The 17004-nt window shown below is 35.6% G+C and overlaps 1 protein-coding gene across 9 annotated transcripts in view; it reads left to right on the forward strand.

Moving 5' to 3' along the window:
• The window catches only part of PTPN13 (protein tyrosine phosphatase non-receptor type 13), a 231074-nt gene that overhangs the window by 66666 nt on the left and 147404 nt on the right, over positions 1-17004 (forward strand). For 8 of the 9 annotated variants that reach the window (XM_074228608.1, XM_074228610.1, XM_074228612.1 and 5 more), the window contains exon 7: positions 8282-8860. The exons of the other annotated variant lie outside the window; for it this stretch is intronic. In XM_074228608.1, the coding sequence (XP_074084709.1) occupies positions 8282-8860 (579 nt within the window). The remainder of the gene's footprint in view (positions 1-8281; positions 8861-17004) is intronic. 9 annotated transcript variants of the gene reach the window in all.

The following is a 17004-nucleotide window of genomic DNA, read 5'->3' on the forward strand; positions in this document are numbered from 1 at the left end:
TGTATATAAACTAAGAAACAGAAAAAACAGTTCTGTTTTAATTAAATATCACTGAAAGTCTCCACAAAAGTATTGTTCCATTACTTCATTTTAGTGGAAAGTGACCCTAGTCTCCCTAAGATTCCCCCAGTGGAGTGCAGGCTATGACAAATTCTTTCAAACTGGAAAAGCTCTGAAATTCCTGAAATCCAGTCCTACTGATAAGAGTTTGTCTGCTCCTGCAGCAGAAGTAAAGAGAGATTTCATCACCAGATTGGTGATTTCTTTGACTGCAGAAGTTGATGAACCTAAGATAAAATAAAATAAAATAAGATAAGATAAGATAAAATAAAATAAAGAAATGAAATGAAATAAAAAATGGCCCTTGTTTTTTCATGGCCAGCAATGGTAGAATAAATTGATTATTAGGACAGAGAATTTGAAAATTTTCATCATTTTTATACTATCTATAAATATTAATTTAATTTTTGGAACTCTTAGGCTACTTTCTCCAAAATTGTCAATGATCTTTTAATTTCCCACATCTCAATGCTTCTTGACCTCTGGAGCATTTGAGACTTAATCATTCCCTTCTTTTAAATGTTTTTTCATGTCATCTCTTTGTCTTGGTTTTCCTCTGCTCATTCCTCAAACTCTTTTTTTTGAGTCATCATCCATGTCCTGTTTCCCTAAGTGTAGGTATCCCTCAAAGTTTTTCTCTAATATACCTAACTCTCATTTTTTCAAGTATAATTTTTATATAGACGAGTCCCAGATCTATATAGATTCACTGAGTGCTGGCCTTGCATCACCATTTATCTATTTAACATATATATATATATATATATATATATATATATATATATATATATAAATACTAGGTGAATTTTAAACTCAACATTTGTAAAACAGAACTCGTTATCTATCTCCCTAAATCTGTTTTTCTCTGAATTTTCCTTCCGATCACTCCTGTTTGCAACTTTATGATGCTCTTGTCTTCTCACTCCTTCATTTTGCTGATTCTAGTCAGTGGCTAAGTCTTGTCGGTTCTATCTTTACTGAATCATTCATTCCTGTACTCTCTTCACACAGTCATCATCTGAATTCAGGCCCTCATGACCCACTATAGTTGTTTTTTAATTGGTTTCTCTACTAAAATTCTCTCCCCTCTTCAATCCATATTCTACACATTTGTCAAAGTGATTTTTCTTAAAGCCTAGATCTGACCATGTCACACTCACGAATTTATGGTAACTTCCCGGTACCTCTAGGTTTAATGCAGATTCCTCTGATTCCTCTAATTCCTCTAACAGGGAGAAATCTGAGTCCAAATCCTGCTTCAGACATATACTATCTGTATCACCTTTCAGTCCTAGGCAACTCCTTAATCTATAATGCAGAATTGTTGATGATCTTCATTGATATAGGAATTTCCTTACTGACAAAGTGGGTGAAATAAAGGGTCTGGAGCTAAAACAAATACTTGCAGTAGTATTCTTTTATTCCCTGCAGAATTTTTCAAGCAGGCATGTTGGTGATATTTTGCTGTACATCTTTTAAAATTGGAATAATAGTTTCTTAAAATATTGACTAAATAACATCATATAGGAATTTATTTAGCTTATGACTAATAATGGAAAGCCTAATGAGACAAGTAGAAATCCATGAAAAATGTTTGCTATTTACAAATTAATTTTTAGCTCTCGAGTGGATGACCTCTCTCTTTTTCTTTAATTTTTTGTTATCCTTTCTTTGGCTAAGGCATGAATGTCAGCTTCTAATATAACTTCATTACTACTTACTTTATTTTAAAAATTTATTTATCTGTTTATCTATCCCTTCATTTATTTATTGTGAGGAAATTAGAGTTAAGTGATTTGCCTAGGGTCACATAGCATTAGCTATAAGTGCTAAGTGATTGAGGTTGGATTTGAACTCAGGTCTTCCTGACTTTCAGGTTGTTGTTTTACTGCAACCTCACCATTACTGATGAAATGGCCTATGCTAAGCAGAGAGAAATCAGGCCTTTACTTCCCAGTTAAAAGGCATAGCTATTCCACAATCACAGTGCCTTCAGGAGGATCTCTTCTTCCTTTGGCAGAAGATCAAGGTGGGATGCATTTTAGTAAGAATAGCTTGGGAAATGCTTTTTTAAGAAACTTAAACAACATTTTGAAGTGGGATTTGTTTTTAAAGGTATGCTTAAAAAGGTAAATGTAGTAGAGGCATGACAATGTGGAAGTGTTTTTGGTTATAGGCTGTTTCTTTGGAGTATTGTTATTTTAGTTTTGTGAAGCCACATTTCAATTCACAGTTCTTTAGCATAAGTTAAAATGTCTCCCTGGGACCAAAGATTTTTTGTTGTTGTTGAACATAAAACATTTCAGATGACTGTTTTCACTATTTTTAGCTTGTGACTTTTTACACAGTGCTCTTCATAAGGAAAGCTTTTATAGTTTGGTTCTAAGTTTTTAACTTATTGGATTTCTGAAAATAGGGCCATGACCTCCTGCTCTTTCATGTCGTGTTCAACCCCATATCCTTTGCAAGGCTGCCTCCATTGTTTTAGACACAGTGATTTTATTGTTTCTTATATGGGAAATGCTGAAATTTAGTCTGAAAGATCTCATTAATTTCTCTTAAGAAATTTTTTAACTCCCCTTTTATAATTATACTTAAAAAGAGAATTTCATTATATATCTTATTTAAGGGAATAGAATTAAAGCAGAATATCTTGCTTCTGTCCAAAAGAGCATAAAGAGCTTCTCATTTGTCATCAAATTTATTGTCTGTAGTGAGTGATACACTACCAGAGGGACATTCTGGGATGAGTGGCCCAGTCTTGTGTGTTAGAGAACAACCATATATAATTTTAGAAAGGTCTCATAACATTGTAAATGATTAAAAACACTAACTTTTTTTTACTGAAACTGTTAGAAAACTCCAGTGCCACACATACAAATGCTCTTACCTGGCATTGTCCCTCACCCCACATAAAAAGCAGTTGCCAGATTATTTCTTTTCCTCTGCAACATCTCACATCAATCCCCCCTTTTTCCCCCTTTTATAGTCACTACCTTAGTAGACTTTCCTGCCACAAACATCTCTCTCCAGGCTTTCTTCCACATAGCTCCCAGAATACTTTTGGGTCTGACCACCATGTCACTTCCATTGGTTCCCTGTTGCCTCTAAGGATATAAGAGACCTCATTCTGGTTTTCCAGGTCTCATTATTCAAAACTTCTCTTCCTGTACTCTAGTCTCATTGGCCTTTTGGCACTCCCTCTGCATCTCTACCTCATGCATGTCCTGATTCACCATATATATATATATATATATATATATATATTCACATATATATATATATATATATATATATATGTCCTTCAAGACACAGCTTAAAGAACACCTATTAGATGTTCCTCCAATTGCCAGGGCCCTCCCTCCCAAAACTGTCTCGAATTTGTTCTTATCCATATACACATTCTCTCCTTTGATACAATGTAAGCTCTCAAGGCAGGAAGTCTTGCATTTTCTTTTTTCTATCCCCAAACCAAAACAGTGAAATGTTTAATAAAAGTTTGTTTGTGGCTCAAGGGCCAATGCTCTGTCCACCACCCAGCCACCCCTACTATTATTACCATTTTATTTAATTTTGGGTATTTTTTCCTTTTTTGGTTTTTACAGGGCAGTGAAGTTGGGGCAGCTTGCATGTCACACAGCTGAGTGTGTACGGGTGTGTATTGGGTGTACGGGGCTGGATACTTGGATGCTCCTGGTTCCAGGGCTGGTGCTCCATCCATTGCGCTACCTGGCCATACCTACAATTATTACTATTTTTTTTAATTTTAATTTTTTTTCTCTCTCTTTTACTTTATCGCTCAAGCGAGTCTATGTTTTTTTGGGGGAGGGGGTATTTTATTAATGTATAAAAAACATTATTTGTACAAAATGAGAATAAATAAACTAAATTAAAAACAAAAAAGTTTGCATAATCTAAAAGGATAGGAATGGCATCTTGACTATTAATTACATTATTAAATTAAATACTTTTTAATGCTTTTCTACATGTAATTATTATTTATCTATGTCAACAAAGCCCTATATCTAGAAAACATTGGAAATATCACAATTTATTTTCGTCACACTCAGTATTTCCATAGATCTCTCTCATCCAAGTATGAAATTTCTTTTTTAGGGTTTTTTTTGCAAGGCAAATCGGGTTAAGTGGCTTACCCAAGGCCACACAGCTAGGCAATTATTAAGTGTCTGAGGCCAGATTTGAACTCAAGTATGCCTGACTCCAAGGCCAGTGCTCTATCCACCACACCACCTAGCCGCCCCTAAGTATGAAATTTTTTATGCCTTCTCCTGAGATGAAATCTCCCCAACTTTCAATGTGCCTTCTTTCAGCAACTTTGACATCAAACTGATGTGATCTATTGACTATCTTTTCCTTTCATTATATGATCATTTTTCTTCCTTCAATAGTAACACAGTTTTTCTTCCTTCAATAGTAACACAGTATAATGACATCCCTTTATGCTATTTGTCCTTCCAAATTCTTTGTGTTTAACATAGTACCCACTTGGGCATATCTATAGTTCTCTGGATGACATGTAACTTTTAATTCCTCATATGATGTGATATTCCATGACTTGACCCATGGAGTGTATTGCTGTTAAAAAAAAAGATTGACTTTTGTTTGAGGAAGAAGGATGAGGTCTTTATGAACGTTATGCATTTGCCCATAAATTCTCTTCTTTTCAGTTTTGGGTTCCCCTTATTTTTCATGTTTTGTCTAAACACACACACACACACACACACACACACACACACACAGAGTGATGGACCAGTTCCAATTTTAATTTTCTGTCATAGAAAGACAATAATTAATCTCTAAACAGTTGGTTTTATGTTTGTTCTGTGGACATTTAAGTTTTGAACTCTTTTGATTATGCATCACACCTTGCTGAAGAGAGAGAGCTTAAAGCTGTCTTTTGTGCTATCAAGTCAATTTTTTTCATAATTAACAGTGGATAAGTTCTGTAGGATTTTGTATTTCTATGCTTTTCACTTATTTTTTACCATAAAGACATAATCTTGTTGAACATCATTTTAAAAACCTACTTAATCCTTTCTCAAAAGGTTATCAGGTATCTCCTAAACATTTGTATAATTTATCACCAAAAGAATTTTGTAGAGGTGGGGAAGTCGATAGGGCTTTTTAATTGATATATTTTTTAGGTATTCTTTTTTGTGGGCCTGATAATAAGATCTATGCCTGTTTGAGTATTCGTTAGAATAAATTGAGGTCCATACATGCTTAAAATCTGGGCTCTTATCCATATCTTGGTCCTCTGACTTTAAATAGTAATAATAGCGCAAAGTTACATAGCCTTTTAAGGCTTGCAAATTTTTTTTTGTATAGCTTTGTAAGAGAATAAGTAACTTTTCCACATTCATTAAGCCAACAAAGGTGAAACTTGAACTCTAGGTCTTCAGCTCCAAGATAGTTTCTGCTACATTCTTCATAGTTTTATGCATGCAAGAAGCTCTCTACCACCAATAAATCTTCCTTCTTACTTCTTTTGCTTTTCCCTCAAATTGATCATATGCCTACAATGTTTTTCCTTTTTTGAAAAAATAGGGGCAGCTAGGTGGCTCACCAGCCCTGGAGTCAGTTGGACCTGAGTTCAAATCCAGCCTCAGACACTTAATTATCCAGCTGTGTGACCTTGGGCAAGTCACTTAACCCCATTACCTTGCAAAAATAAACCAGAAAAAGCAAAAAAAATTAAGAGCTTAGCTAATTTCATCTCAATCCCATTTCTTTCTTTTTTCTTTAAATATATAGGGCAGGAATAGGGCAAAGCCAAGAGCAGTAGATAGAAATTATCAAGGAGAAAATTGAGGCTGACTCTCAAGAAAGATTTCTTTTTTATTCCCCCCAATGGACATTTTATTTTTCCAGTTGCATGTTTTGAAAGTTTTTCAATATTCTTCCATATGCATTTTTATATATTATATAATTTCCTTCCACTTTCCCTTCCCATCCTTTCCCCCCAGTAGCAAACATATACATTTGTGTCAAACATGTTTACAGATTAGCCATTTTGTGTATGAGGAATTAGGACTAAGGGAAAAGAAAGAAAACCATGAGATAGGAAGGAAAATCATAAGAGAAATTCTTAAAAAGTGAACATGGTGTTTATTCAGATTCTGTCATTTGAATTTTTTTGTTTTGTTTTTCTTCCTCTGGATATGGATAGCACTGTCCATAACAGGTCTCCCAGGGTTATCCTAGCTCTCTGAACTGCTGAGAGGAGCTGCATCAATCAAGGTTGTTGTTAATATGTACAATGTTGTCTTGACTCTACTCCCTTCACTCGGCATCAGATCCCATAAGTCATTCCATGCTTTTCTACAGTCTGACCATTTATAGTTTCTTATAGAACAATAATATTCCATAGTATTCCTGTACCATAATTGCTTAGCCATTCCCCAACTGATGGGCATCCCTTCAATTTTCAATTCTTTGCCACTCCAAAAAGAGTTTTTAATGAATATTTTAGAACATATGAGACTTTTCCCATTTTTTTTTTATGATTTCTCCTGGATATAGGCCAAGTTTTGGTATTACTGGGAAGGATTTCTTTTAAATTAGAATTAATCATGGGGTGGTTAGGTGGCACAGTGGATAGAGCACTGGCCCCTGGAGTCAGGAGGACCTGAGTTCAAATCCGGCCTCAGACACTTAATAATTACCTAGCTGTGTGGCCTTGAGCAAGCCACTTAACCCCATTGCCCTGCAAAAATTAATAAATAAACAAACAAACAAATAAATAAATTAGAGTTAATCAAATGTGAAATGAACCAAACTAGGATATAGTGACTTTTCACTTGCTAGAGATCTCCAGGAAGGGCTGAATGACCATGTTTTTCAGGTATGTCAATGGAGGGGAGTCTAGCTCAGGTACAGTTTGGACTGGGTGGCCAATGAGTTCCCTTCCAATTTTAAGTCTCTGATTCATTGTTCTGAAATAAACCAAATTACTAATTGCTGAGTATTTGTTGTTTGTATAATTTCTGCTCAGCTCTGATTTGTACTGGATGGCATACCCCCTTTTTACCTTTTCTCTTTTTTCCTTTTCTTTTTGCTTTGTTACTACAGGAAAATTTATCTTTCACTTATTTTTCCTTCTATTAATTTGTGACATTTCACCTGAAAAGTACCCAGAATAACCACAGACATCCATTAATGTTTCTTTCTACCACCTCTTCATCTCTAATTGGATGTATTTTTCTTTTAAAGGAGCATTTTGGATATATTTTAACATAAATTAATCTCATTCTTCACTTGATTTAAGTTTCAGTATATTTCATTGCACATTTACTACTTTGAGCTACTTTATTTTATTTTATTTTTTTGCAAGTTAAATGGGGTTAAGTGGCTTGCCCAAGGCCACACAGCTAGGTAATTATTAAGTGTCTGAGACTGGATTTGAACCCACTACACCACCTAGCCGCCCCTTTGAGCTACTTTACAGGCTTCTTTGGGCTAGCCTGGAAACTAAATTATCCTTTAGTTTAGAATATTATTTCTATAGAGAAAAAAACTGTCAATTTTCATAAGTGTCAGGATTGCATGTTTATGTATTTTAGACAAAATGTGCAAATTACATTCCTAGTGTATTACAGTTTATAGAGCCTTTGGCTATTTACTATAACATATATTTGATCTATCACAAAGTTATTAGCAATAAATCATAGAAAGAAGAATTTTGTGTATCATGGAATCAAAATTTTATGCAATTATAAAAAGGGATTTTTTTAAGACTATTTTTGACTTAATAATGAAGTAACAAATATTTATGCCTAGAAGGTAGCAGAAGGCAAGACCTACAAAATCTGGTGTTCATTCAATTTGGAATAATAGATATTATAATTGGGATAGTAGCAAAAATATTTTGTATCATTAAAAAAATGAGAAAATGCATATATTTTCATTTTCAAATGTTCTAAGGCCTGAATGTCCAACTTTTGGGCATCACCCAACAGAAACTTGTCAAGGGCTGTATATGGAATTTAATTAATCTGCAATGTAACCCATAATACCAATCAATATAATAATAAAGTGTAATAATGCTACATGAATGGTTTTGAGGATCATGGGTTGTCCACCCCTGCTATAGGGGGAAATATCTCTTTGGTAATTTATTTGGATTTCACCTCCCAATTTTTATGCCATTGTAGAGTCTGAAAAAAATGTGTGCATACATGATAGATTCTTATCATTGCAGGAAGAAGTTCAACTTCTGATGTACTAGCTGTACCCAAGGCTGCATTCTCTCAACAGAGCTTTCTTAACAAAGGGCTTAGTAAATCAATGGGATTTCTCTCCATCAGAGACACACCAGATGAGGAAGATTATTTCAAGGATCTTTCCTCAGATTACAATCCTGGATATGAAGATTCAGAAGGTCCTTGTTCCCTTTATCACTATAAAACTAATGGCACAGAAAGAAAAGGTAACCTTGGTCCCAATGTACTTCATAAGCAGAAGGTTTGGGCTTCATCTCTGGACTTGGTCTGCTCCTCTGACAACCCAGCCAATGAAGACATGCTCTCTGGAGAGACTGGAAGGCTTCGTCACTGTTTCCCTGAGGCGATCAAAGCACAAGTTTCTACGGCTCCTAGAAAAAAGGAGGCAAGGTACTCAGATGGAAGTCTAGCCCTGGATGTGTTTGGTCCTCAAAGACTGGTCCCAGTTCGACATATGCCAGAATTGCCTACTTCACCGGCGATATCAAGTGCCTTGGACAGGATACGAGGAAGGCAGAAGAAACTCCAAGTGTTGAGGGAGGCCATGAATTTAGAAGGTGAGTAGTTCTAGTTAGGGGTCTGTGTGTGTGTGTGTGTGTGTGTGTGTGTGTGTTGGGAGGAGAGTGGGCATAGAATATTAATCCTGGACTGTCATAATGAAGAAGGTTTAAATCATTTGACAAAGCAATTATCTTGTGTCCAATGTGAAGGCTTTTTCAAATGTCATTTGCATGTCATGCCTTTCTCCTTCTCTGTCAATTTATGTTCTCTATTCAATCAAGACTCATTACTTCTAGGCAACTTTTCTGCATGAGCCTCTAGGTCTAGTCACTCACCATTCTCTCAGTATCTATTACATTATGTTAATTTGCATTTGTACAAAAAATTATTCTTGTGTTTTTTCTTTTCTCTACTCTTTCTACCATGAAATTGTATTTCCTTGTATTTCTTGTATTTCCTTTCTCTACCCTTCTGTTCACCTCATGTAATTCTTTGCACACTATGACAATTGAGGAATATTGACCAACTCGTGAGAGTCAGAATGCTCTTAGTGGTGCTTTCTGAAAACCCTGTGTGGGAGCAGATACTTATTTTAGGTGAAGGTGCTTTGGATATATGAGTTGCACAGAGATTCACTCTGATGGAGCAAAGGTGCTGAATTGAGTCCAGTCACTCAGTCTTTAGTGACTCATCTCTTTCTGAAGCGAGGCAACATCAAAGAAACCAGACCAATGTTAGAAGAGACCTGGGTTTGAAAAAATCAGGATTTTGATACTTCTCTGAACTAGTTATTCTCTTTCACTTGGACTGAATTTTCTCATTTGTAGAATGTATATGTAAAATTTTGTTCTAACTTTAAAATGCTGTGAGTGACTTTTTTTTTTGTCATTCTTCATTGGACTGGAAAATGGAGTTAAAAGAAGGAATGTATTTCAAAGTGTTCCTTTATCTTTCAATGGATTTGAATTTTATGCTTTTTTTTCCTTAACAGTCTCAGTCATCATGCTGGTAGGGAAAGGAAAATAGAAGAGCTTCATCTATGTAGTTCTTTTGTATTCAGGAGAGGGCAAGGTAGTCAGGCAGGACTGGTGACTAAGCAAGAAACAGATTTTTCAAGTCCAAGATTTTTGTGTGTAATTTGGACTGATTTGATTTGCTTGGTGATCTATCATTCCTTAGCTTTTAAGAGTAAGTAGGCCAATCACTGTTCACTGTATCAAATTTTCTGCAGTTTTATTGCATTTTTAGTAAAAACAAAGTTTTGCAGTTGCTTAGAGATTTGATTAGTTGGTTTGGTGGCTTCTATTCTCTCCTCACTCAAATTTTTAAATAGCATAAGCACTTATAATAACCTTGAATGAATGAATATTTATTAATTTTTAGCTATCTCTATCTACAGATAGCTCCATGCTATTTATTATGTTTTGGAACCATAAACCAAATTTCTATTTCCCCTTTCATAATTAAAAATTTTCTTTATTTTATTTCTCATTCCTATCAGAAATTGCTTGTACCTCCAAGAATTCTCCATTTTTTGCAAAAAAGATTGTTCTTAAGATTAAGTTACAGAGAAGTTGACAATTTGCACAATGAAGGGAGTTCCCCATCTGATAATGTCCAAAAATTCCCATATCTCCATGCCAAAATAGATGGGAAGAAGTCACATTTCTTTTTGATTTATAATTAATTTTGAATTTAATAATCACAATATAAATGAACCTTTCCGAATATAGAATAGAACAGAAAGTTTATACATTAAATTATGAATCTCTATCATATATTGGCTGTCTTTCTTTAGAACCATTTAAGAAATTCAACATCTAACTTAAAAACTGACCTGCTTGCCAGGTTGATTTCTTTCTTGCTTTCATTTTCTTTGCATTTAAAAAAAATGCTCTAATGTTCTTTTTTGGGGGGGGTTGATTTTTTTGCAAGGCAAATGGGGTTAAGTGGCTTGCCCAAGGCCACACAGCTAGGTAATTATCAGGTGTCTGAGATAGGATTTGAACCCAGGTACTCCTGACCCCAAGGCCTGTGCTCTATCCACTGCGCCACCTAGCCGCCCCTTGGGCAAGCCACTTAACCCCGTTGCCTTGAAAAAATCTAAAAAAAATGCTTTAACTGACAATATTATAGTCCTAAAATAATTTGCATAAAACTTCTATTTAAAAAAAATTAGGTCAATCTCCCTAGAATATATTTTTATGTCCAAATTAAAATATACTTTAAAAAGTAGAAATACTACCACATTAATTATTCTGCTACTGTTTTAGGGAAATTTTCACATTTTTTTTCAAATCAGTTACTTTATAGTATGTTTGAAGTATGTAATTTTTAGGTATATAGTTGAGTAATGTATTCCTTTTGTTTTATCTCACCCTTTTCCTTAGTAAGTTGTGTCAATTTGTGTATTTTGTCTTTGCATAAATAAAGGCTTGGATTGCTAATGTTAAGATTTTAGCTAAGGTTCAACATAGGCAGATTACATAAAATTTGTTCACTTCATTCTCATCAAAAGGAATTTTTGTAGATGTGCTTTTGTGGGTGTTAAAATCAAGCAGATGAATGAATCTTTACATGGAACCTATTTGTTTATACCTTAAATACTACCATGTTAAAGCATCATAAATTATTAAATAATATACAATTTCCTCAATTGCCATCCTTGGTTCTTAGCAGTTGCTGCTAAGTGTTCTGGGACTCTCCAGTCAGAACTCTAGAACTCATTCATTACAACCTTCCTATTTGACTGACAAAGAAACTAAAGACAAGTAAAACTGTGACTGTCAGGGTTAATTTCCACCTGGTACTCATTCCCATACTTAGAGCTGCTTCTAAATTTTGAAAATAAAACTACATTGATGTGTCAGGACATGTCAAGTATTTACTTCAGATAACTCATGTGATCTTTTAAAGGCTTAGTCCTTTGAAAGACCAGTTTCTCAGTTATGTGAATCTGAATCATTGGTATTCAGCAGAGGGATGGGCTTTAAGCTTGGGGGAGTGGGACTGGACAGTTTCCTGTCCAGTCAGCTCTGGATTATCTAGGGCTTAATGTGCCAGTTGTGATTTTCTCTCTTTTATTCCACGTTCTCCACTGTTTTTAGGTTAGTTTACTTTTTTAGCACCTTCTAGTCAGAGGTTAAAGGAGATCAAGTTTAGGAAGAGGATACATTTCTGGTATCATACTGAATCTCAGCGTTGGAAAGGCATTGTAAAAGTTTTCTAAGCCCAACAGATGCCTGAACATGAATCTCATGAACAAGATAACATTTCTGACAAGAGAATTCTATCATTCAGAAACTCATGCTTCTTAACTGTCCAATTCCTTTCTGCTTATCCATCATGCTTCTTTTTGCTTAGCTCTAATTGTTACAAAGTTTTTTTCCCTTATTTTGTGGTAAAAGATTCCTTTCTGAAGTTCTTTTCTCTCCCCCCTCTTCTCTTAACTAATTCTGTTCTTCGGAGTCATGAATAACAAATTTTCTTTTGTGACAAACCTTCAAATATTTGAAGGTAGCTTTAGTATCCTACTTAAATCTTCTCTTCTCCAAATAAATAGACCTAGTTCTGTCATCAGTAAACTTCTCACCGATTTGGTGACTCCCTTCTGGATGTGTTACTGCCTGTCAGTATCATATCTTAAGGTGTGATATCCAGAACCGAATATCATTTAAGTGCTCACACTAGGGCAGGACATAGTGAGAGTGGAACCACCCTTAATCTGGATGGAAATGCTAGCCAAGACCACTTTAGATATTTTTTTGATTGTCACTTTATATGTTTGATTTACATTGTGCTAGTAAATCCACTAAATCTGCAAGTTTCTCTTCACATGAGCTGTTATGTAGAGATGGCTCTTCCACTTTGTTCCACTGATGAACAATATTTCTATTTTTTACCCAGTATCAGAATGATTACTGCTTTGAAATATAATACTAATAGTACTTGATGGTAAAGATAGTACCTTTCCTTCCCATCCTTTTTCATTATTACCCTGAAATTCTTGACCTTATATTCCTATATTTGAATTTATAAAATTAGGAGGGAGGAATTTGATTGTTATGATACTCAATGAGTATATTAATTTATGTAGTATTGTCTTACTTATTACATTAGCTCAAAATACTGATGTACTATTGTTTTTTCCTTTTCTTTTTTCTTTTTTTCTTTTTATTCATAACAATAGGGTTAAGTGACTTGCCCACGGTCACACAACTAAACAGTAAGTCTCTGAGGCCAGATTTGAACTCAGGGGCTCCAGGGCCAGCACTCTATCCACTGTGCCACCTAGCTGCCCCCTGTTTTTTTTTTTAAGAAAGATTTTATTTATTTTGAATTTTATAATTTCCCCCTAATCTTGCTTCCCTCCCTGTACCCCCCACAGAAAGCAGTCTGCTATTCTTTATCATATACTATTGTTTATCCAAATATTAAGATCTGCCCTTTTTTTGCAAAAAAAGTAAGTTATTATTATATTCAATCTTTGAATGAATCTTGGAAGATACACTCCCAAGTGTTTTGTAACTAAGAATGCTGACAGGTTAAGTGGCTTGCCCAAGGCCACACAGCTAGGTAATTATTAAGTGTCTGAGGCCAGATTTGAACTCAGGTACTCCTGGCTCCAGGGCTGGTGCTCTACCCACTGCACTGCCTACCTGCCCCCCTTGCCTCAACTATTGCTAGGAATTCTAGCTATTGGTAATACAGTAGTATTGGTGACAGACTATTGTCCTATCTCATCTCATGGGAAAGGTCTCTAACTTTTCACTCATATAGTTGATTTTGGATTTGTAGGGAGGGGCCACTTGCAATCTTGATCTTATTGCTGATTATTATGAACTTGCTGTTCAAATTCCAACCCAGGCCAGTTTGCCCTTCTTAGGCAGCCTGGTCCCCCTTAATCTCTTGCCAACTTAGAGCAGATACACCTCAAATGCTTTAGCTCCACAGCATCTCAGAAGTCACAAGCTCAGTCAATTCCCTAGCCTCAAGCTCCCTAGTAACAGGGATTATAGGTGTGTTCTTCCACATCCAATTAAAGAAGAGGCATTTTTTATTTAGAATAAAAATGTTTGTTTCTTTTTAATCACCTGTTCATATAATCATATAGTTTTTAGTACTGATATAATGAACTTGATTTTATGTTAAACCAAGCCTGCATTCCTAGTATAAATTTATCCTGGTCATAGTGCCAGATTTTTCTGATGTTGTGCTGCTAATATTTTATCATCTTTGCCTCTTCCTTTTTGCCTTTGCCACATATCTAATTGCTTAGTCTTGTCATTTCTATCTCCAGAGCATCTCTCACATTCCCTCCTACTCACAAAGCTGGCACTTGAGTCCAGGGCTACATCACCTCTCCCAGAGATTATTGCAAAAGCCTCCCTGCCTCAGGGCTCTCCCATCCTCTGGCCAATACCCCACACAGCTGCCAAAGGGATTTTCCTAAAGTGCAATTCACACCTCCTCAGTGGCTTTCAGTGGCTCTGCTACACTGAAGCTCACAGAACTTGAGACTTAGACTATACCATACTAGAAAGGAACTCCCTTCATACTGCTCTAAGCCCTTGGTAAGCTCATTGCCTATCCACATAACTTGTTCCACTGTGCAAGAATGCTAAGTCTTAGGAAGCTAATAGGAGTTTTCCCCTTTTTTACTGACACTAAGCCTAAATTATCCTTTTTGCAAATTCCTCTCATTCAACCCCCTGGGTTCATGAAGTGTGAAATAAATCCCGGCCAGATGCCAACCCCGTAAATTCTTGAAGATAACTATGATATTCCCCCGAACCTCTCTTCTGCAGACTAAACATCCTTACTTCCTTTAATCCCAAGATGACATGAACTCCAAGCCTTTACCATTCAGCTCATCAGTAGGTTTCTTAAATTGTACTCCAGTTGAGGTCTGAAAGAGACAATCACTTCCTTATGTCTGGAAACTGTGCCTTCAATACAAACCAAACTAGCATCATTTTTGGCTTTCATATCATTTTCAGAAAAATTTTTGTCTAATGATACCTCTCCATTAGAGATTTCCTATGTCCTATGTGATTGACATTGAATTATTAGTGGCTGTTTTTTAGTTTGGATCTCCACGTCAGTTCTGAATCATAGTCTAGTTCAATTCTCTCTGTTTTCTCCATTGTAATAGCATATTATGTTTTATAATGAAAGTTTTGCTAAACATTAGCTTAAAAAACAGAGAATTCCCTTCATCTACCCTGTCCTAAAAGGAAATGAGGTTAGTTAATTATGAATTTTTTTTAAATCTGTACTAGACAGTTGGTGGCTTACTACTGTAATGCTTTTTACTTGGGGAAACTGAGTCTGGTGGACTGCATGAATTTGGAAGTTCTCCATTGAAATTAGGCATAAAGCATACCTTAATCAGAGACCAGTATGTGACTCTCTCTTGTGAGTGGAGAACCACTTAAGGAGTAGTGAACCAACCTTTAACCAGGAGTGTAATCAAGCTCATGGGTGATGCCTGCACTTCCTGTCCAAGAGAGATCATTAGATTTATTTCTCACCAATCAATAAAATTAAATTTTATCCAAGAATTTTCTCAGGAATCCTAATCAACCTCATTGGCTTATAGCTTGCAGGTTTTGTTGTCTTACCTTATTTGGAGACAATCTTTACCTTTTTTCCAATTTTGGAGCACATTTCTTATTTTCCATGTTCTTTCAAATATTGCTGAAAGAGTGGCTCAACAATCATATCGGCCAGTTCTTTTGATACCCAGGAATGTAGTTTTTTGAGACTAATAGTGAATAGGAGATTTTTTACTATCACTTTTATGTCTTATCTAGCATGAACTCCTCCAGCACTTAAAACCCTTTTATAACTTTCCTGTAATTAACTTTCCAGTCTTATTATATATAATTCCCCTTAATGAACTCAGTAGTACAGGCAGTCTGGTCTTCCAGTTGTTCCTCTTTTTACCATTTGCTCTTCATGCTTGACATCCATTTGCTTCTTACTGTCATCTCTTAGAATACCTAGTTCAAAATTCATTTCAAGCACCATTTCTTCAGTCTTTTAGGAGCGTGTGTATGTGTGTGTGTGTGTGTGTGTGTGTGCACGCGCGCACGCGCGTGTGCGCGCGTGCACACAGATATGGTGTTTTTGCTGATAGAATCATTCCTTAAGGGAAAGAATGCTGTGATTTTTTTGGTTTCCCAACACATGCCTGCCACATAGTAATTGCTTAATAAATGGTGTTGAGTGAGGAGGGGAAGATGGCTGAGAATGTATATTTGGGTGAATGGAAAGTAATGCTGCTCTCAAACAGAAATATGTAAGGAAGGAAATTTGGTGGCATTGGGGAGGGAGGAGAAGATGATGACTTCTGTTTTACACATGTTGAGTCTGAGGTGTCAAGGAGATATATGGTTAGAAATGCCCCCTAGGGAGTTGGCAGTATGAATCTAGAGCTGGATAATTGGACTCTTGGGAGCTAATGATGTTACTAAGAGAAAACATGGGAAGAAATAGAAGACTCAGGGCAGAAACTTGAAATATATTTACAGTTAGGGGACATAGTAGGTATGATGACTTAACCACTGAAAAGCGGCATTGAAACAAATAGGTGGAGAGCAAGAAAGGGTAGTATCACAAAAATCCAGAGTGGAAAGTTTCCAGAAGGTTTCAGAGAAACCAAGAAGAATGAGATTGGAGAAGACCATAGAATTTAGGGAATGGTAACTTTGGAGAGAGTAGCTTCAGTTGAATGTTGTTAAAAGTGGTTCAAAGTGAGTAAGAGTAGACTCAACAAGAATAGACAACTTTTGCTACAAGTTTAATTTCATTTTATTTTTTTAATTTCTAGAATAAAGCAAGCATTTTCATAACAGTATAATAAAAAGGATGATTACATATGGAACTGCATACTTGTTATATACAACTTAATATTCCTTTTAAATATACAATAAAGTTAAACAAATTTCTATTTTTCTTTCCTCCTTCACCCTGCTTCTGATAGAGGAAATAGGACAATAGCTTGAGACTGGTAAAAATCAAAGGGGATTTTTCCCTCATGGGAGAGATCAAGGAATAAGCCAAGTAAAATGTAAAGAGAATGAAAGTTTCTGAGAGAACAGGAAGTAGTTATGGCTTTTGAGAGAAGACAAAAGATTGGATTAAATGGTCTAACTCTTCATGGGAGAGCAGAGTGAAAGCAGAGATAATGAAGGAT

The sequence above is a fragment of the Macrotis lagotis genome, chromosome 3 (assembly GCF_037893015.1).
Source record: "Macrotis lagotis isolate mMagLag1 chromosome 3, bilby.v1.9.chrom.fasta, whole genome shotgun sequence".
NCBI lineage: Eukaryota > Metazoa > Chordata > Mammalia > Peramelemorphia > Peramelidae > Macrotis > Macrotis lagotis.